The sequence below is a fragment of the Mauremys reevesii genome, linkage group 11, assembly GCF_016161935.1.
Source record: "Mauremys reevesii isolate NIE-2019 linkage group 11, ASM1616193v1, whole genome shotgun sequence".
NCBI classification, from domain to species: domain Eukaryota; kingdom Metazoa; phylum Chordata; order Testudines; family Geoemydidae; genus Mauremys; species Mauremys reevesii.
In genome coordinates, this window is record NC_052633.1 from 55,236,353 (window position 1) to 55,259,197 (window position 22,845).

Genomic DNA, 22,845 nt, shown 5'->3' on the forward strand with positions numbered 1-22,845 from the left:
GCAGATAAAATACCTGGAAACTGACACTGTGTCTTCAGAAAATTTAAGATGATAAATGCTGCAAGTCCAGCCAGTCTTGAGTGCTTTAATACAGAAACTATTGATTGTTTTCATAAATGTAAAACATCCAGACACTTGCCAATAGGCACCAAAATAAATTTCTAAATAAACAATAAACAAACAATAAAGATTTTTGCCTTGGGATGCTATAGACCACATTTTCAAACTAGCAAATTTTGCATGGGCAGCCTTTGAAATAGAGAAAAGCCTCAATCTGCATATGTAACTTAGATAATTGTGCATCTAATTACTTGATTTGCATGTGCAAGAGTGCCCACCAAAAAAATAAAATAAAAAGTGCAATTTAGAGCCATGATTGGAAAGAAAAAAAGAGGCTCTTTATCTCTCACAGTACTTTATGCTAGAAGAAAGACCAGGGAATGAAAAGCTGAAACTACTCCAGAAATGGGAGAAATTGAACTGCTATCTGACTAGAGCTTGCACAGTAAAATATGTGATTTGAAAACTCTGACACACACACACACACACACATGTATATGCACACACACATATATACATACAAAGCTCTGCCGTAGCTTGGTTTAGGATGAATTTGGCAGTTCAGTTTCATCTAAAGATACTGGGCTAAATTCATCCCTGGTGAAATTCCATCACTTTCAAAGTGATGACATCCTTCACTTAGATTGAATTGAACAGAATTACATCAGGGATGAATTTGGTCCATATAGTTTTCAAAAATAATGTCATGTAGTTGTATTCACAGTCATAAAGAATTTCTAACGTATTCTTTAGAAACAAATATGTCATGCTACAGAGCCTCAACATTATTAGAATCCATGATGAATGACAGGAGAGTGAACATGTACCAAAATTAGGGATGGGAGAAACAGAAATATATTAATAATACCAAGCACTTATATGAGAGCATTTATAGCATTTTACATTTTCAAAGTTAAATGTAAACACGAAATAACATATGAAAAAACTTTCTACCTTCCATTTATAGGAGTCAAATCCAGCCTGTGGCCCTGAATAGTTCAAGAAAAACAAGGATCTTTTCTATTCTGTCTCAAAATACTTCAAAATACAATAATAAAGTAAAACTCTTTCCTATTACTACCCTAAATTAAGAATAACAATAAAATCTTTTAAAAGTGTTCAACACTAAGCTAGAGCTAACAGGCCAACAACTGTTGTGAACTGTGGGCGATTTCCGATTATGACAAAATATCTTTACTATTGTGAAAGCTCTTTGGTCCACTCCTACAAAGTGCAGAGTGTCCACACCCTTCATTGGGTGAAATCCTGGCCCTGTCAGAATCAGTGGGAGTTTTGCCATTGATGTCTATAAAGCCAAGACTCCGGTGGCACTGCAAGGCACTCAGAACCTCACGGGATAAGGCTCAACTATACTCTTACGGGCTGAGGGCAGATATAGAGGAGCTCAGTCCTGCAGGCTGGTAAGCTATGCTAAAAAAAGTGTGGAAATCCAAAACGCTAGAGTTCAGTGCTCAGCAGGGCCGGCCCTAGACCAAATGGTGCCCCAGGCAAGGAGCATCTTCAGCACCCCCCTCCCATTTGTTAAGCTTTTGAATACTTATTTTTATTGCATTTGTAGCCCATTTAACGACTTTGATGCACGATTTGCATGCATGATTTATCCCTGCCATATAAGACTACTGACAACCCTCCCCACTTTTATAACCTGCGAGGGCATAGCTGACAACATTCTAGGACAGGGGTCGGTAACCTTTCAGAAGTGGTGTGCCGAGTTGTCTTTTATTCACTCTAAATTAAGGATTATGCATGCCAGTTATACATTTTAATGTTTTTAGATGGTCTCTTTCTATAAGTCTATAATATATAACTAAACTATTGTTGTATGTAAAGTAAATAAGGTTTTTAAAATGTTTAAGAAACTTCATTTAAAATTAAATTAAAATACAGAGCCCCCCGGACTGGTGGCCAGGACCTGGGCAGTGTGAGTGCCACTGAAAATCAGCTCGCGTGCCGCCTTCGGCACACGTGCCATAGGTTGCCTACCCCTGTTCTAGGAGATTTAAGGAAAATGTAGTTCTCAGAAAGTCTGGAAGGTTCCACAAGATTTTACAAAGGTCCAGACAATTCTAGGAGGTTAGTGAAAAATGAATCTACATACGGAATACCTGAAACATTTTACTTCAAACATTCTATTTTCCATTTTGTGGCTAACAAAAACAGCACCCCAAGCCCAGCGCACATTTAAGCCCAGCACTCTACATGGTGGCCTGGGTTGCCTGACCCCCAAATCTGGCCCTGATGCTCAGGACCTGAGCAGAGAGGATTCTGCACAGTGTGGAGAAAAATGTACAGTGCTCAGCAATATGAAGAAAATTCTATGCCAGCAAACACCGAGCACTTGGGAGCAGGGGAAAAGTAGGCATGATGGGTCCAAAATAGGATTTAGCCTGATTATAGCTGCTTAAGTGCAATCCAGCGGCCTCAAAATGCATGTGTGCAGGCCATTTTTATGATTTCCAGTAACTCCTACTGCGAACCAGGAGATACAGCTTAGCTCAATAACACAGAAATGTGTCTGAGGATTCTTTGACAACAATATCTCAGCCACCTGCTCATTGGCCCAATGCAGATGTAGGGCACAGTGTACTTCATAAACTGTTAGCCAGCAACATTCACTCCCTTCAATGTATTTTGCCCTATTGGATTGTAAGCAGCAAAGGGAGTGCTCAGCAGGCCGAGCTGTTAACTCACAACTCTTTCCAACAACTCTGTAGGACAGAACCACTTTTTGCAAGGTCAAGAAGAAGGATTCCAAGTCCACTTGTTGCTTAGCTCCCCAAACTAGAGTTCCAGGAAGCCATCTCTTCAGCACAAATCTGCAGAGTGTGAACATCATCTGATTCCCTAAAAACATGTTGCTGTTCTAACAACAGTCTTTAGGCAATTTTGTTCAACAAAAGCAATCACAAGAAGGAAGAGTTATAGCAGCTTAGAATTTAGAACTGGTTAATTTACTAATACACCTCTTTTGGAATCCTTAATGTATTTTAATGTCTGAGATTTTACTTCATACTTGAGATGCTTTATTTTAGCTCAGTTTCTGATACATTGCCTAGAGACTCATGGCCAGTGATGTTTATCTATTCCTTTATATAAATGGTGATGCTGTATGCTTAACCCTTGCCAAGAACAGTAAAGTGTTCAACACTGTGAGTGGCTTTAGTTACTAGCTGCTTACCTTAGCTTCTACACCTGCATAGCTCAGTGGTTTGAGCATTGGCCTGGGTTTACCAGGGTTGTAAGTTCAATCCTTTAGGGGGCCATTTGGGGAACTGAGGTAAAAACCTTGGGATTGGTCCTGCTTTGAGCAGGGGGTTAGAATAGATGACCTCCTGAGGTCCCTTCCAATTCTATGTATTGATGGATGCAGGATTGGTTTGGGTAATATTTGTGAAAAAACAATTCAATTTTAATATAAATTTAATTTGAATATTGACTGTTTTTCTGGTTCTCATTTGCTCATTTTACTGTTCATCATCCCCCATTTTGCAGGGTGAAATTCTGATCCCATTGAAGTCAATGGCAAACCTCCCATTGACTTCAGTGGAACCAGAATTTATCCCCAGTTCTTATGTTTCTGTTTTTCTTCTTTTTCAGCACCTGTGTTTTATGTATTCCTCTGATCTTTCTTTGTTTCATTTTTTTTTTATTCTTGCACTACTTCTTCCAGCTATTGTTTCACATTCAATATTCAGTTTACTTTCACTCTTCCTTTTTTATCCCTTTGCTTACTCTGTTTCTCTGATTTACATGCTTGCCTCATTCTTGTCATTTTGTTTAATTTCTTCATTTCTTTCTGTAATTTTCTCTTTCATTCTCCTTCTCATCTCCCTTCTCCCTACTACTTTTCCCTTTTTTTCCCCTGTGGTTTATTTTTCTTTCCTGTCTCCTAACCCTACCTACTTCTTTGGTTGTTTGTTGTATCTTTCCACCTTTCCTATCATTCCCCAAAATGCAACTCATCATTCTGTGCCACTATTGTATAGCAGTTTCTGAAATATTGTCATCTGAGACAGTTATGTACTAAACAAAATATTACTAGGGTGAAGGAATCACTTACCCTGATTGACAACAAATCGTAACTTCTGTATTGTTGCCAGATTGCCGCTAACTCTGTATATTCCATCGACATCCAGACCTGAAAAAGGAAAACATATTTCATATTGGCTCATGTGAGTATTTTATTTAAGATGACAGTCAAGAAAACATAAATGTCCTAGCAAATATGGGGAAGAATAGTACAGTGAACTACTAGGTAATAAACCACCTGACAAAGGCCAGAATTATATGATACCTCCTGCCTGATTAAAGCAACACAGAAAAACAAAACTGTAGGTTAACTCAATTGAACCCCAAATACTTTATTATAATGTTGTAGTAATTTTCTCACAGGTTTACAGTAAAGGTAGAGATATTTCAATTAGCTTGGAAAAGAGTAGCATAAGTATTAACTTGTGTTTTCATGTAAAAATACCCTCTACAAGATGTAAAATTAAATTTGTGCAAGTGTATATTAACTACTTATACTAGCTGAGCTAACGGAACTTCGGAAGTAGAGACACAGACTTTTTGAGCTGAAGGTTGTGAATTGCATTTCTGGTATCGCATGTATTCAGTGAGATTATTGCCATGCAACCATGACATGTAAGACTATGTATGCATTTTAGAGAGATGTTTATGTTATTTACAAAGTGTTTTACTATGGCTTTGTTTTGTACCAAGTTGATTGAGTTTGATGATTTAATGCCCTGGAAGTTTTATTGCAGATAATGAAGTGTGTTTTCAAGGACACCTTGGGAGTCCCATTTCACCCTTAAATCTGATCAGGTATCATCTTTTGGAGGAAGCTAGCTCCTATAGCAGGGTCTGCTGATATACCCTTTTAAAATTAAAAAAAGACACTCTTAAACTTACATCCCAATGCACATTGCGGGAACATGCTAAAGCATACAAGAACCCACCTCTCCATTCCCATGAGAACTGCCATTCAGTCTCATGAGAACAGAGGAAGAAATCTGCATGCTCCAAAATTTAAAACACTAAACTGTATAGTGCCACTTGAAATGTAAAAGTCGCAGATCAGCATGATGCAGACGGAGGTTTACTGGAGATCCAATGCTCCATAATAGAGTTGTAGAAGCTATTAGTCACTTGGAACCCAAATATTACCCACATTGTTTTATAAGAAGGCTGACTTTTTCTACAGAAAAAGCCTACATTAATTAGCATGTGGTACAGCCCAAGACGGGTTCATCATTCCTCCTATGTAGTAAACTAAATTCTGCTTTGGAAGCTATCATTGAAAGTAAATTAAAAAAAAACAGCTCAGATTACAACTTATAACTTATATACTACACTGCAGGACCAACCAAAATTCAGAAATGATTTGAAATTTAAAAATAACAGGTCAACAAGATAAAAGAGGAGGGATTACGGGGAATCCTACTGCTGCCAAATGGAGAACGGGCAGCCTGTTCACTCCAGATGATGTGAGTGTATTTTAGGACTGGGCCCTTGAAATTGAGATTTTGGGGAGAAATGTCCCCACAGAAGTCAGCAGCAAAACTCCCATTGGCTTCAAAGGTGGCAGAATTTCACCCTTGAGTTTGCAAATGGATAACAGGTCACTGGGCCTCAGTCCTGTTCAAAAAGACCTGTCTATGCATGTAAGAAATGGGTAAGGGAGAATGGTGGAAAGGAAAAAGTGCTCTGCTGATGCTTTCTGTGTGTTGAGGGAAATTGGGTAGTACTGTTGGTAAGAATCTGATTTTTCGCGAACTTCCAAAAGATTTGACTATGGTTTGTTTAGAAAGGCAGAAAAAGTTTTCAGCGGTTGGCAGCAGTACTCATCCCTTTATTTAATATTTGACATCATAAACATTGTCACAGCAACAAACTATATATAAATATTAAATATTACTAACCATTTAGTACTATAATATTAATAATAAGCATACAAGCGTACTAAGAACTCCAAAGGTAAAATGACATTACCTTCAATATCCTTCATATTTTTCAACCCTTGCCCACATGTAAACTCACATACATTGCAGACATTCTGAACCCATCTCTGTCTCCAAAGTTCCTTATACACTGATACACAAATTCAATATATTTTTAGCAGCTTGAGAACTGAAGTATAACAGGCATATTATTACAGAGATTTCCTAAGCAAAACCAGATTTGTCTGAAGCTGCTCCAGTTATATCAGTCTCGTACAATTTAATTTTTATTATTTCTGAAAGGTGCTTTGGGATTCTTTATATCCAGGTTACCATACTGATTTGATAATTGAAGGTTACTCTCATGCTCCCTATTCAGTAAGGGGCATCACCTTTGTTAACTTAATTGAGCTGAATTGCTTACATGTTTGTTTGTTTTAATATTGCTGCAGACACATCTTGCTTCAGTTTATCTTGAACAATTTATTTGAAAAAGAAATAATAATTCCATAATATATATCGGTTATATATGCCTTTTATCAGTCCATTTCATTGTCTACCCTTTACCAGTGGGAGCTTTGCAATCTAATACTGAAAATGATGGTTCATATCAGGAAGATCTCCTTTGGTTATAGAGGGCTAAAGATAAAGTTTATCTCAGAGAAATCAAAAAGGAATTGGTAGTCAAGAACACTTGGAAACGATCTATGTACAGGATACAGAGCATACGAACAAATGGAAGTTACTAAAATGTTTAAGTAATGCAACTCTATCTTAAAACTTAATAATCTCACTCTCTTCTTGGAAGTGTAGTTAGTCCCCAGTTTAGGAATGTGGAACTCTTGTGGTCATAGACTGAGAATTGCATCACACTAACCTGCATAGTGAGTTGATCTAAACCAGAGTGTAAAGGAGAAAAACAAAGAAACATTAACTTCCATTTGAATCTAGCATGACTCAGTTCTCAAGCCTTCTGGATATGGGATGCGAAAGCCACATATAGAGCTCCGTGTGATAATAATCTCTCACATTAGCAGCACCGATTTGGAAGAGTTTAGCCCCCATGCTATTTAAATTATCTGAATCAAGTGAAAATGACAACCTCTGTAGTGAACTGGAGGACACTACATCTTGCAAAATGATCTGGAACATATAAGTAAATTATTATTGTTATAAATTTACTTGGGTCCAGAAAGTAGGTCTGATTAGCCTTTCATTTGGACAAACAATATGGCAGACAGAGAAAAACCTGCGAATATTACACCAATTATAGTGTGTTCACACGTCATCAGCTTTCTGCTCCAAGAACTTTAAAGGTTAAACTAAACCAAACCAATGTAAATTGGTGGATCTGGACATCCTTTTCATTACCACATTATCCTAACTGGATTGGAAACTACTTATTTTGGAAATCCAATTAGGCCAAGTGCAATTTTTTTTTAAAAGAGAAGGTTCTTATGTTCTGATTCTGTGAAGAAGTTTTCAAAGAAAATCACTTTTAAGGGCACCTTTATCAAGAATAAAAACATCACTGCTTTGCTGTCAGTGTTTCTTCATGGCAGGCTATAAATACTTAGGGAACAAGATGAAACAAAAATATTTTCAAAGTGTCCTATCTGGTGCTGGCATTAAAGTGTCGTGGTAAAGAACAATTCAGAAAAAAATATTAATTGTATTAAAGTCGGACTATTTGTTCATCATGTGCTGACCTTCTTGTGTTTCAAAATGGTGTTTATCATTGAGAAAAATAACGGTCTTTTTCCCAGTGGGTAACAAGTATTTTTTAAAAGAAGCTTAGAAGAGGATGGGCACACAATTAGGTATTATCAGACCAAATGGTGGTTAAAACTCAGTGGAAAGAATGCAGCTGTCCCAAGCTATTCCCACCATAAATCTTAAAAGCTTTCAAAAAAAATATGTGGATAAGGTCTGACTCCAGAGTTTACTCATTTAGCTACCAGAATATGGACAGAGTATAACAATGCTCTTGTTAAAAGCAGTCATATGTTCTAGGTTAGGATAAACTGGTATTAATAAAGTGCAAATCTAAAAGGGAACAGGATACAGGTTGGAGTCAGATACATAAACATCTTCAAAGTTATATGAACTACTTTGTATAAGTGGTTTGAAGATCTCAAAAGAACATTTCTGGTGCTCTTTATTTCTAGCTGAGCTGGGAATATTGCAAAAATGGCCTTTCTTGCATTATTGTTGCACTTTCAGGGGCAGTCCCAGCTGGACCCTGGAAGTATAAAGAGCATTAGGAATAAAGAAATACTACAGGGGATATAAATATAATTCAAATATTTCAGAACTTCTAAATTACTCAGTTTGGATTCGGTAATAGAAATAGGCAAAATGTCTGAAGAAGTTCTTATGTTTTCTGAGCTAGTTTACTCCCTCCCTAATACAGGAGTTGTCATAATCCCTTATCTATCACTGGTTAAGATCCTGCTCTGTCTCATACCAATGAAACCTCTTATTGTGCTTGAGTTTTAAGATCATAGCACAAAGTATGGGTGCAACTCATTATCTTAGTATCAATTAGATCTTATCTGTTATCTTAAATCTTAATATTTTGTGAGTTTCATTCAATTGCTTCAATAGTTATTTTTATACACTTTTTCTAGGTCTTAAAATCCATTATATTTTATTACTGAGTGTTTGATAATTTCCTATACGTGAGCACTCAAAACTTTTAACAATAACTATTTACTGAAATAGATCTGGTATTGAGACCTGTTTGTAGTTATATGAAAAGAAGCATCGTACTGGGTATAACAAAGTAAAATGTAAACTTGATGAAAGGCATCCCTTGGGCAGTATTTTCATTTAAAATCAGCTATGTTCAGGGTAAAAATCTTGTATTTCAAAGGAGCCTGTTATGCTTCCCGATAAACAGAAAGAAAATATGTTTCAAAACTAAAGAATTATTATGTAATCAAGCATTTGTTGTATTTGTGATGTACTGCACAGGACTCCCACAACTGTGAGCCACTGTGTTACCTTCTCTGCCTCAGAAAGGGGGACTTTTGCTGTTGCTGTGTGTCAGTCCCCTGACATACCAGCCTGTTTGCCTCACCAGCAAACACTTCAAGACTCTACCAATCTAAACCTTGTCTTGTAGGTAACAATCAATGAACCTCAGATCCCAGAGACACCTTTCTGCAGTGTCCAGCCCCTCTCACTGGAAACTCACAGAAATTATTAAGTTTGCTCTGTCTCTCTGGAGGCAGCACACATCAGCCTGTTAGGTTAGCTAAAGACTCACATGTTACTTTAATATACAGGACGGAAATGATTTTGTAATAAAGCAAGAATAAGTTTATTAACAAAGAACAGACATTAAATGACAATAAGAAAGAATAAAAGAGACTGGCATGTAACACAAATAAAACTAAATAAAACAAGCTTTCTAGCAACTAAAAATGGAGGTTACTTACCTGTAACTGGAAGTTCTTCAAGATGGGTGGTTGCTACGTGTATTCCATATGTGGGTATGCATGCACACCTGAGTCCAGAGATTCTTAACAAGTGTCCATTGGGCTGCACAACTGGGAATAAGATGTATTGCTGGCCAACATCTCTCCAGTTCCTCTTCTTACCACAAATCCAATAGGATCCGAAGCAGAGGGGACGGAGTGTGGGTAGTGAAGTACAGGTAGGGGCCACACATCTCAAAGAACTTCCATCTGTTCTTTGAATGCTGGTCTCTAAGCGTATTTCACATGTGGGTGACTGACAAGGAGTATTCAGATTGGAGGGGGTGCGGAGATGCTGGTAGTAAAGAACTGCAGTCCCCACAGCTACATCTATAGTAGAGGCCTGACTTAGCACATAATGTTTTGTGAATGAAACTCCAGGTAGCTGCTCTGCATACATCCAGTATTGGTACCTCCTGTAGAGATGCTGCAGAAGCAGCCTGTGCTCTCATGCAGTGTGCCCTTACCCCATCTGGGGGAGGAATATAACACGTTATGATGCAACCAAAAATGCATTTTGAGTTTCTCTGAGAAGATATTGCTTGTCCTCATGACCCTTCTGCTATAGCAAGAAACATTCCTGGTGACTTTCTGATTGGTTTGGTTCTTTGCAAATAGAATGCCAAGACATGTCTGTCATCCAGGGAACGAAGTCTTTACTCTTCAGTGGAAACATGCGGCTTTGGGAAGAAACCAGGTAAGTGGATAGGTTGGTTGACATGGAATTCAGAAATTACTTCAAGGAGGAATTTAGGATGAAAGGGAAGGGACATCTTCTTCTTGTGAAAAACGGTGGATCAGCTCTCAGCTCTCAGTACTCCCATCTCACTTACCCTTCTGGCCAAAGTAATAGCAACTAAGAATGCAACATTCATGGAAAGCTGTGTCATACAGCATGTGACTAAAGGTTCATATTGTGATTTGGTGACTACTGACATGATGAGATTGAGGTCCCATTGAGGTGTAGGGTTGACCACTAGTGAAAAGGTCTTGACTAGGCCTTTCTGGAATCTAATATGTTGTTGGGCGAATAAAAATAGAATGCCCATCCACTGGAGGAAGAAAGGCACTGATTGGTGTGAAATGACTTTCAGTAAACTAAGGGAAAGATCCAAATTCTTCAGTGAAGAAGATAATCTAAAATGACTGAGGCATCTACAGAGCCTGAGGAAGACTGATTGTGCTGTGCCCAAGTAGAGAAACATCTCCATTTAGCTAGGTAGAAGTTCCTAGTTGAATCGTTCCTAATCTGAGTAAGAATGGCTTGGACAGCTTCCAAACATGAACATTTTAGATCTAATGCCTACCCAAAAAACAGACTGTGAGGTGAAGTGGGTCTGGATTGGATGTTTGATTTTGCTGTCTTACTGAGTTAGAAGATCCAGGAAGTGACAGATCCTGATTGGAGAATGGGTTCTCAGAAGTTCCGGGAACCAAAACTGTCTGGTCCAGTTGCATGCTATAAGAATGACTCTGGTCCCATCATAATGGATGGGGGGATAGATGGAAAGGAAAGGGATATCTGAGTTGGTGAGATCATGATAACAGGAGAGCATTACCCTGGGAGTTGTGTCTCATCACTGCTCTGGAGCAGTACAGGGGAAGTTTCCTGTTCATTTTGGACTTGAAGAGATCCCACTAGTGACTTCCCTATTGAGTGAATATTTCACTCAGGACTAAGTTGTGTATTTCGCATTCATGGCCTGCAGAGAAGTGCCTGCTTTGGTTGTCCACTAGAGAGTTCTGAACACCTGGTAGGTATGTGGCTTGGCTAGTGATGTGGTTTCTGATGCACCAGTTCCAAAGCCTCACTGCTTCCAGGCAGAGGGGAAAGGATCTTGTTCTACCCTTGTAATTGTATGGGACTCACCCCTGTGGTGCCTCCTGCTGGTTGTCTCAGGGAATTAGCTCTTTTCCAGCCTGGGCGCCCTCTGCATTGATACCCTGCACTGTTAAAAGATGGAGCAGTAACATAGTTGCTGACCTGACCTTGTGGTTGGAACAACCTGTTAGGAGTATGAGAAGACTATGTAGCCGTGACATCTCATTAGGGATACCACCACATAGAAAACCTTTGTGAATACACTGGATGTTGTTGCCAGTCCAAAGGGAAGGACTCTGAACTGGCCGTGTTTCTGACCTTCCAGGAACTGAGGAAATTTTCTGTGGGGAAGATGAGTATCTACATGAAAATAGACATCCTTCATGTTGACTTTTGACATTTGAATAAAGATGTTCAGTTTTTGAATTTCAAACTCTACATTTTCCTGAGCTTCCCTACTTCATAGCAGCCTTCTGATTCTCTGTATAGGACCAAACTGACCAGGGACTCTTTATTCCAGGGGACTTTCTTGGGAAGTGGAATGGTCATACTGCTTTACAGCACCTTTGTGCCTGCATAGGGCTATCTTATAGGCTCAATCCTATAGCTGACACAGATCATGCAAGCTCCTGGAAAATTTCACATTAAAAATACAAAACAAAACAAAACACAAAGAAAAACCCCAAACAACCCAACAACAACTGGCCATCCAGGCATCCCAAAGGTAGATCTTGGTGTGAGGGTTTGGTGAAACACTTAAGGAAATGAGACAAGCCTTTGTCACTCTGCTTGAAAGATATATAAGTGTGTGTAGCAGGGTGGACCCTGCTCCGGCCCTGAGGGCTTTGAAAAGCAGCCTGGCAGGGGTTGAGAGCTGCGGCTGGAGGCTGGGCTGATTGGGAAAGTGGCTGCAGCTGGGGGCCACGCCCCAAACTGAGGAGCAGGGCCTTATAAGAGGCAGGGAAGCCAGAGCACAGAGAGTCTCTCTCTGGCTTCAGAGAGGGATGGGCCTGGCTGCTTATGAGCAGAGGTAAAGTACCTGGGTGAAGCAGGCCTGGGAACAGGCTGAGGAGCTAGGGAAGCTCCAGCCTGGAAAGCCCCAGGCTGCGGCCTAGCAAAGGGCCAAAGGTACTGGGAGTTGCAGAGGGCAGCCCAGGGGTAGGACAAAGCAGCAGGTCCAAACCCCTTTTGCCTGTGATGAGTGGGCTGATACTGCAGTCTGCCCAGGGTGTGGGGCTAGACTATGACTGTCAGTGGTCACTACTGAGGCAAAGTGGGGATAGTAGGGTGGGGGTTCCCCTGGGAGGGGGAGACCCAAGTATAGGAAGGGGCACCGGGTCCAGGGAGGGACGCCGGGGCCTGCGAACAGGGGGTCACCAGCCGGCCGAGGGCGCTCCAGGGCAGAACTGCGGGGAATTCTGAGACCAACCAGCAGGAGGCGCGGCAGGGGTGAGTACCACCCGTTTACACTGTGAAACGTGATTTTGTATTTTATCAATGTTGTCTGACATGATCAGAGAGATATAGTAGCATTCCAACATGAAGAGAGAGTCAGATTTTCCCTGCAGTGATAAATAAAAGGTGCAACAAAAGGAAATTGAAATCTGATTAAGAACTCTTTGTATTTCAGACACTGGAGAAATTGTTCCAAAACTTTGACTTATCTGCGACGGAAAATTCAGGTGTCTGGATTTGGATTTTAACCGTTTTTAGCTTATGCCTTCTCTCTTCCCACCATGCACACACTAGCACATATACTTTTGAAACATTTAATAAACTTTGAACTTTTGAAAGCTTTCACTTTCTGGCTCTAGATAATTGTCCCTTCTCTTCCTCTCTTTATAGACTCCTTGCTCACTACCAACAGTGCCAGCCAAATCTCTTGCTTCATGTTTAAAAATCAAGGTATGAAACCCAATCAATGAGCATCCTCGAATGGGAATGATTGCAACACCTGAATTAAGTAATGAAGATTTTGAATGCAATCTATACCATTTCAATAATCTTGTCAATATTCTTTTCCTTTGAACTGATGTATTTTTGTGTTTCAGTCCATAAAAGTGTCATGTAATTTACTTTGTTCCTTTTCATATCACTAATGGCAGATTGTTTATTTAGACATATTTGTACAATGGAATAAGATCAACAACAGTACAAAATATGAGTGCAATTTAACTAGTACTCAGCTCATCATCATACAGCATTACAGTTAAATACCTAAATCAAGTTTGCTTCATCTTCCCCTCACTTGTATAGCACTGTTTTTAATGTCCAAGAAGTTTGTCATTTTAGTACATGAACAGCAAGACTTATTCAGAAGGTACCTTGTGACAAACAAGAAAACTAAACTTTGAAGATATTTGTTTAGAATGTGTCATCAAAGTTACATCAAGCATGCAGTATGTTGACTGTAAAAATGCAGTTGCCACTAATACATATTCTTGCCATCCTTTTATCCTTGTTTTTTTGTAGCTAAACAAAGTGACCTCATTGTTTCCCACTGCATTTTCTCTTAAACATTGGCTGGGATGATTGAGATTGAGGAATGTGGGAAAATAGATTCCCAAGCCACGTCCATCCCCTTTAATTCTGAGCTGTAATTTTTGGCTTGGCTTGAATCACAGTCATCACATTTCATTCTGAATCTCTCTGTAAAGTGATCTTTCTTAAACATTTCTTTCACTCATCATGGGATCAGAAACAAAGCCATTCTAGTCTTTCAGTGAAACACTTACAAATGTCTTTTTACAGAGGAATCACAGGAGCTGAATTTCCTTTAAAAATGTTTGAAAGAAAGGAGGTTTTCATTGCCTGATTGTCCTCTTTGTGAATCTTGTCATCTGTATGCCATGAGCTACAGCTATTTTAATCTGTTTTTGTTTGCAATCCATTTGGTGTCCGCCCAAGAAAATGCAGGTGATTCTAATTAACTTACTGCTGAAGATGTGGAAAAATCTCAATTGTGTTACAGAAAATTATACACTTAAAACCTTCCCTCTATTATTTATAATGTCTTATTAATGAAAATGATTGCATGAATATATTTACCACCTGATTCATCTTTGTTCACTTTTTAAATCAACAAGGTTTATGACAAAGGAAAAAAACTACCAAACACAGACCTCATGTACACATGCCAGCTCTTTGATTTAACTGGAATGGCATTTTAAAAAATAACATTACTCTACTTTACGGAACACAATTTAATATCTGAAATAACTACAATCCAGTTTCCCCCCGTAAAACCTTTTAAAATGCTCTAAAGATCAAATTTTGCCCTAAAAATACAATTGGAAGATTTTGTCTATCTCTGAATGCTTCCTAGGGAACTTCCATTCTCCTCTCTTTTGCTGGATCTGGTTGTGGGCAGTGTTAATATCTTTGAAGTTTAGGCTAGCCAGGCCCAATGTGGCTAGTGTTTAATCCATATGGCTAAGCATGGACAAAGTTCTTTAGTTTATGGCATGTGCCTCATTCTAGCTGTCCAATCAAAACCAAATGGGTTTCCAGGAGTTAAAGTAGAGCTGACAGTACTGGAGCCACCAGTTCCATCTCCTTCACAAAACAGATACATCTCTACTTCCTCCTCATAGGAAACAACAGCACCTAGTCAAATATGAAAAAGACACGATCTACAGTGTTAGGATCCAGATAATTGTTTAGAATGATAATTGCCATAGGAATAATCCAGTAGCAAAACCTTTCTCCCACCCACAGACAAAATTAAATCAACTCAACTAGCCAGTAATTCAAAGCCGCCCAATCTATCCCAATGCCCATCCCACCTATACACTCAGACCTCCCCAAGAGCCCTAGCAAATGGCTGGTCTGTGCAGCACGTGCTAAAACTCAAAAGATCCAGGCTATTCCACACCAAGAGAGGAAATATGTTCCAAAGTTGAGGGAGCCCTGACAGCGAGTGCCCTGCTACCATTTCCCTCTCTTTTACACAGAGTGGTCTCCAGCCTCTCTGAGCTGAACTTGAACACCTCTGGTAATTGCTATTCTGGCAGTACAGCACTATGGGTATGAAAACTGATTTTTCAGGTAGGCAAGTCCCAGCCCATTTAGGGTTTTAAAGGTAAAAAATTTAAATTTGTGTGAAAAACAATAGGTAGCCAATAGAGATCCCAGAGCATGGACACTGTGTATTTCCTGCCAGATACAATGATTATTCAGCAGGTTACTGCTTTCTACCAGCTACTGTTTCTGCTCGTATGCCCCCATGTAGCACACATTGAAGTAGTGTAATATTGATGTGCTAATGGTGTGGATAATAATCGTGAAGTCCAGAAGAAAAGTCTGCATCAGAAAAAAGAAGGTTGCCACCACTGGCCAGGCGCAGATGGAAACAGGCAACTTGGCTATTTCTAAGAGATGATTACAAAAGAGTAGCTGGGAATCTAATGAATGCGGGGGGAGGGGGGAGGGAGAAAGGATATATCTATGACCAAGAAATATGTACAACATTTCCATTTCTTATATCCCAGCTGTGCCTGTTAACTTCTCAAAACATGTACAGTCAAGGAATAAAGCGTACTTGACTGATATTTATTGCAATATGCTTTATACAAAATTTCTATCCGTATCTGTTCTGTCACACATTATGTCCTCAAAGAGTTAAGTAACATGAAAAATACAGGCTCAAGATTATATCTGTCATGGATGAAAATACTACATTTATGACTCAATGTAATCCATTCATTAGTTTATGGACCCAAGCCCTCCAGGGAGTATCACAGCTCCACATGATATCCTTGAGTGGTATATTTTGCCTTTGGATCTCTGGTTTAGCTGAAAGAAGTTTAAAAACACATGTAGCCTGACAACTCCCTACTGGCTACACAACTGAGGAGGGTCAAGAGCATAAACTATTCCAGCAAAAGCCAGCTGTAACTTATGCTCACTAGACTGGCTCAGGATCAGTCTGTTTCAGACAGTAGCATACAAAGAATTTATGCACTTTGCTAAATCCTCCCACTTTCATTAAACCATGCCCCATTTGGGGATCCATCATCATAAACATTAGGCCTGCATTTTCTGAGCAACAGCAGCATAATAATGAATGCTATACTTGGGGGGTCTAAACGCTTCACTCAGGGCTATACACTGCTCTGAGTCAGTCTCATCAATTTCAGTGGGGGCTGTGGGTGAAAACTGAAGGGCAGATATAGCTCTTTAGGCACCCCAATTCCTCTTACTGATAGTAGAAATAATCTAGTCCACAACAGGGACAAATCCTGACCCTGTCTTTAACAACAAGAGTCAAGTTAACTCCTTACTGCCGTGTATGCTGTCTCGTCACCAGGCTGGCCAATGCTGATGATGATTTGGCTCTGATTTGATGAAGGTGGAAGCACTCTGCAGTTGGGTGCCATGAATCTGCTTGAACAAGGGTTGGTGGGGAGCTTATATTCCCTGGATTTTGGTACCCCATTCCCAACTCTTGACCCACAGAGGTTACTGCAGAAGAACAATGACTGGGACTATGTTATATCTAGGCTATGAGAGTCACTAGGAAGATGACTTCCCTATCCTTGGGCTGCTTGGGTATGCGTGAAAAATCCAGTTAAGCCCACTCTTCTTTTCTCCATCTGACACTGCCATTTTGGATATGTCCCTGGGGAATGGTATTCCTTTAAGGAATTTTCAGATGCCCCACAGTTATCTGGAAGGAAACCACCATTGACTTCAGGGATGGGTACTGTGTACTATACACCATGTGTACACCTCTGATATCATTTCCCAGTACTGTAAGCTGTGAGAGAGACTATAACTCTGCCACTGGGTATAGAATCTTAAGTGGCTACCTGATGGGATTCAAATAGCCTTTCACATCCAAGGAGCTGTGTTTGGCCCATACAGTGAGAAAATAACAGACCATCACAATTAATTCCAAATTTTGTAGTTTGCGAGAAAAACTGTAATGGCAGAACTGGGCCCTTAAAATGGAGATTTAGGACCTGTTTTTTCAAAAGGTGATTACCCTCAATTCCCATATTTCACACAATATGAAATGGAGGCATAATTGTGCATATATAAATGTGTGTCTGATTTTTAAGTACATTAAAGTAGTTAGATGCCTATATAGGAGTATTTATATTCTTTCACAATTGTGTTTGCAAAATGGGAAAGCTGTTTTAAAGGTCAGGCCCTTAAATCTAAGCACTGTTGTCAGATAAATGTGAGTGCAACAGCGTGTACCTTGTAAAAATCAGCTGCAACGCATGTATGTGCACGACTTGGCCTGCATTTTACAAAATATGCGGACATATACTACTCCTGGGGGAATTCTGCACCACTGCGCAATGCAGAATTTTGCAGAAATTAATGTGCATGCGGAATTTCCTTTCTCCCACGGAAATGGGTTGCAGAGCTGCTGGCTGCTACTAGGGGCTGTTGAACCCAGCAGAGCCTGACAAGGCTGGGGGTAGTGGGGAGGAGGATGGAGCTAGAGGGTTCCTGTCAGCTGCAGTTTCCAGCATGCCCTGAGGAAAGGAGAGGGCAGGGCACAGGAAACTCTTTGCTAGCCTGGGACCAAGCTTTAGCCTGTTTCGCCCTCTGGTCCCTGGGCTCTGGAGGAAAGTGTGCAGGTATCTGGGCACAGGGGGACCCTGTGGCTGGGCTCGGGTGATGGGGGGCAAGAGGATTTACGTGTATTGGCTGGGTGTCAAACTGGCATGATTATGTAGTGTTATTTTGACAAATAAAATTTGCAGAATTTTAAAATATTGTGTGCAGAATTTTTTATTTTTTTTGGTGCAGAATTTTTAGTTTTTTGGTACAGAATGCCCCCAGGAGTAATATACATCAACATATCTAGTTCTTAGAATTGTATGTCTGGCTATTATATAAATGTGATGACAAACAAGGGTACACATTCATATGATGTTATATTTATTTACTATACAGGACTAGTATATCTAGGATACATTGCATATATTTTTATGTAGTGGTGACAAAGATCATACTTTTTTTTAACCCTTGTAAATTATTCAGTCTCATCTTGAGCTTGAACATCCCAACTGATAACCAGATTATATCTCTAATATCAGTTTCTAACTTTGCTTTAATTGGCATGTTATGTTATTTTAATGTGTGCCCACATTATAAAATTCTGGATGTATAAAGTGATAAATATATATATTAAAATTCTTAAATAAAAATCTTCTCATGGATTATTTTCCATCCAATTCTGATCCCTCACCTTGCCTGGAGCAAGTATAACACTTGGTTACATTAAAAAAGTGATATTAGGATAGTAATAAGATAATATGAAAACATATACATTTTAATATAATGGGGGAGTTGCTTTTGAATCTACCAAATGTAGTTTACTTCCTCCTCCTGTGTGTAGGATTTGCAGCTATTAGCACTGTTTTTCCTCTCATTGCCAACTACCTCCACTGCTCTAATCATTCCAAGTCACTTGGCAATTTGGTCCTGTCTTCCTGTGTTTGCCACTCCTATAACTTTGGCAAAAAATTGTTTGTGGATGAATTTCTACCAAATAAACACACGTTAAAAGACAATGAACAAAGTCACAAATGCCTATAAAAACGTTTAGAGAGTCCTGAATTCGGTTACAAATATCAGAAAGTGCTTCTGTTTGGAAACTGGCAGACCGCTTCACTGTTTTGACAGAAGCAAATCTGCGGACCATTGGAAATGCATTCCAGGCCACAGTTTGAGAAGCACTATTACACTGTATTACATTAAAATAACACATACTTTAGATTAGGAATTGCTTTGTTACTATATGTCAAAACGGAGTGCTTTTAAGTATTACAACAGTTTTAAACAGAACAAATCACCTTCCACACATGCCATATTCAGATACAAAGATATTTAAGTTGAAACACAAATAATGTAATTGCAACACAATAGAGACATGAAGCAAACAGTGACTTTTGAGAAGAAATAGTCTACCTGCCTCCTTTATATACAGCAATGTGCACTGAATATTTGTTATCTGATTCGGAGGTAAAATAAATGCAGGAAATATTGCACAACAATGTCAAATTATAGTAAAAGCCAGATTTTAAGCAGTGGAGTTACAGGTATAATTTTTAATTGGATCATCCCCTTTGCTTATACAAGTATTGAAGACCCTATTCAGGTTTAATTCCTGTTTGGGTCTTGGAATGAAGTAGAAGGATGTAGAAGAGCGGCCATTCTGAGCTCAGCTGGAACTTTGCTAAGGCTCACAGAGAAGGAGTTCTGCAGTGTTTTAAGGGACTTGTGCAGCAGAAGGTGGCATACAGTATTTTTCATGCACTATCCCCTCTCCAGTTGAGGTTTCAGAATACATTTATCTATCATTACTTGATAATGTCTTCTTTGGAGCTATCTAATGTTGCTGATAATGTTCCTACACAATCTCCCTTTGAAATCTATGTCATTTTCAGTATTTCAATATACATATAATGCCTGGCATAACATGTAAATGCTTAATAAGAACAATTATGAACAATTTCTGGTGTGCAAGTTCTGGACTTCAGGTCTGAATCTGATGGGATATACACCAGTTCCATGACTTTATAGCTTCGGTGCACAAGGAAAGGGATTTTGCTCCTCTCTGTTTGTTCATAAAGAACATGTAAGTCACATTGTCTGTCATAATTCTGATTGATTTGCCCTTGATGAGGAGAAGTAACTGAAGTAACAATCGGATATGAAGACTGGTTTACTGAGGTATCCACCTACCTCAAGTGTGTTGAGGTGTGCTCCCCACCCTAACAGTGATGCATTGTCACAGCTATTGTTGGAGTTGGGCAGATGAAAGGGATGCCTGTGCAGACACTGCATTGATCTTTCCACTAATCCTCACCTGGAGGCTGCTCACCTTCAGCAAGAAGCAATTTTAGTCTTCCCATATCTTGATTACTGACTACTCAAGGGCAAACCGGTTTGTCCACGCTGTCTCTGTTTGAGGAATAGGTCCTCCCGAACTAGCCCTGAAAGCTGAAGAGTTGTAATCTTATATGCTTGGTCATGAAGGTGCAAGATGCCATATGACTCAGAAGTTGCAAACAGCAGGCTTCCCTGAATTGTCCTGATCAAATTCGATAAAGTTATGTATCTGTCTGTCGTAAGGAAGGCCCACACTGCCAAGTAATCCAAATATGCCCCTTTGAATTGAATTCTCCCTACAAGGACTAACTTGGACTTCTTTAATTTTAGCTGGAGACCCAATTCCCAGAAGAGGGAGAGATCTATCTGGGTGGAAGTTAGTACTGCTTCGTAAGATCAGCCCTTGAGTAGCCAGATGTCAAGATATAGGAAGACTACATTGCTTCTCACTGAAGGTAAGCAGCCACTACCTTTAAAATATTCGACAACACCCTGGGGGCTGAAGAGAGGCTGAAGGAAAATACTTAGTATTGAAAATGGTCCTGGACAATGGTAAAGTGTGGCCATCTCCTGTGTGCAAGATGTGTCACTATATTGAAATAGGTGTCCTGTAGGGTGAGGGTCAAAAACCAAACTTTTGCCTGTAGAAAAGGGTTTATAGCAGCCCGAGTCACCACCCAGAACTTTTGAGACTTTACAAATATGTTCAATTGTCTTAGATCTAAGATTGGTCTACACCCTCTGTCCTCCTTTGGCATAAGAAAATACTTTGAATAAAACGCTTTCCCCCGGTGAGGGAATGGGACTGGTTCTACTGCTCCTAAACAGAGAAGGGAGTGTAATTCTTGACTTATAGTATAGCTTCATGAGCAGGATCCCTGAAGAGGGATGGGGAAGAGGGTATGTAAAGTGAATAGAGTAGCCCAATATTATAACCTCCATGAGCCACATGTCCCTGGTCCATTGGAAATGGGAAAGGCACAGTCCAAAATTGTGAAGTGTTGTAGCTTGCAAACTAGAGGTGAGGGAGGAATCAAGCCCTTGACTACCTCATCAAAATTGCCGTTTTGATGGTAAAGTGGTACTAGCTAAAGGAGAGTGGGAAGCTCTTTTCCTCTGGAATCTGTCTTTTTCTAGTGGATTTGGCAGTTCTGTGAAAACCAGAGATCTGAGCCAAGCACGATCTCTGGGCAGTTTGAGACATGCTAAATCTCCTCTTGTTTGTAGAAGTATAACCTCAGTGTGGCCCTCCTAAGGGAGTCTCTTAAGCAATAGATACACTTAGACTGGGATAGCCTCCAGACAAGAGAGGCAGCATTTTAAACCTGGTGAGCCAGGTATGCCTAGCCAAGCCAAGCCAAGCCAAATAAACTCCCCAGAAAAAAACGGAGGAGAAAAAAGGAGGAGAGGAAAAACTGAAACCTCTCACAACTATCTAATTAATTCTATACTAACAACAAACAACACTAACACTAACCTAATACAACTACAAAACATGCTGAAGCACATACAAGGCAGACAGGCTGAAGCAGTAGAGAAGGAACTGAGGTTGGTTTGCCCACAAAGCTTTATATGCCCTCAGAGCACTGCATGAGGTAATATAGAGCACACACCCAGGCCAAATGGACACTGCTAATGAAAAATCTGCAATCACGAGCTTGAGAGGTTTGCCCCTGAAGTGGAGCACCCATAGGGACACTACTCAAAGAAGAAATTCCAGTTATTGTCCTAATGCAGCTTGACACAAATCATGAGCAAAAAGTTAATTATCTAGTAAACCATTTATCATTAATCATTTTAATATACTAAAATGTACAATTAATAAGAAGCTGAAAATATTGATGTACATAATTGCTTAAATAAATGTATATAGTCATAGTATACCCTCCTTGGTAGCAAAAGGATGTACCAAATCTAGTGTAAATGCTCTATTTAGTTTTAAATCAATGTGTTTTAATGTGTATATCAACCAATCAAAATGCACCTTTCTTTAAAAAATAACTGAAGCCCAAATGGAAAAGTTGATTACAATTGACTTAAATCAAGGCTTTCCAGTTGGTGTTAAATCAATCAACCTGCTGCATCAATCCCTGTGCTCTTTTGGATTCTGGAGGTGCAGAGGAATATTTGTATTTCCTTGGTACATATGCATATGGGCTGGCCACGATCTGGACAACTGATTTACATGTCTTTTGCCCTGAGAAAAACCTGGAATCTTAAGATTTCTGATCTGGATTTATGAATTGTTTAGGGCATCATAAAGCCCCAATTCAACAGACCGCTTAAGCACTTGCTTAACTTTGAGAAAGCGAGTAATTCCATTTACTTTAATGGGACTACTCAGGTGCTTAAAATTAAGCATCTTCTTAATTGCTTTGCTGGATTGGGTCCTATGTTAGTTCAACTAGGAGTAGTGGAAAGAAATTAAATGTAGCCAATCAAAATGTAGGATGAACATCAGGAAATATTTCCTAATAGTAAGATCTATTAGACTATGGAATAGTCTCCCAAGTATGTGGAGGAAAAAACATCACTTTGGTTATTTAAAACTGGACAGGAGAAGGCACCAGAAAATATGCTGTGTGGAGTAATCATTCACTGACAGATGGATTAGATGATCAAATAGGTCAATTCATTCTCTAAATGATATATTTATGGTTTATTA

The 22,845-nt window shown here is 39.5% G+C and overlaps 1 protein-coding gene and 2 long non-coding RNA genes across 14 annotated transcripts in view; 2 read left to right on the plus strand and 1 right to left on the minus strand.

The window, feature by feature from the left end:
• Positions 1-22,845, minus strand: part of ARHGAP15 (Rho GTPase activating protein 15) — a 464,338-nt gene that overhangs the window by 130,860 nt on the left and 310,633 nt on the right. For all 10 annotated transcript variants that reach the window (XM_039495675.1, XM_039495671.1, XM_039495670.1 and 7 more), the window contains exon 11: positions 4,142-4,219. In XM_039495675.1, coding sequence (XP_039351609.1) covers positions 4,142-4,219 — 78 coding nt within the window. The remainder of the gene's footprint in view (positions 1-4,141; positions 4,220-22,845) is intronic.
• LOC120375070 lies at positions 1,442-10,198 on the plus strand. Its single transcript, XR_005586423.1, has 3 exons — positions 1,442-1,481; positions 4,182-4,253; positions 10,124-10,198. It is a non-coding gene; the product is annotated as an uncharacterized LOC120375070 (long non-coding RNA).
• Positions 12,641-22,845, plus strand: part of LOC120375069 — a 48,509-nt gene continuing 38,304 nt past the window's right edge. For 2 of the 3 annotated variants that reach the window (XR_005586420.1, XR_005586421.1), the window contains exons 1-4: positions 12,641-12,776; positions 12,958-13,009; positions 13,173-13,232; positions 20,511-20,635. This is a non-coding gene — a long non-coding RNA (uncharacterized LOC120375069). The remainder of the gene's footprint in view (positions 12,777-12,957; positions 13,010-13,172; positions 13,233-20,510; positions 20,636-22,845) is intronic. The other variant, XR_005586422.1, reaches the window with a different exon arrangement.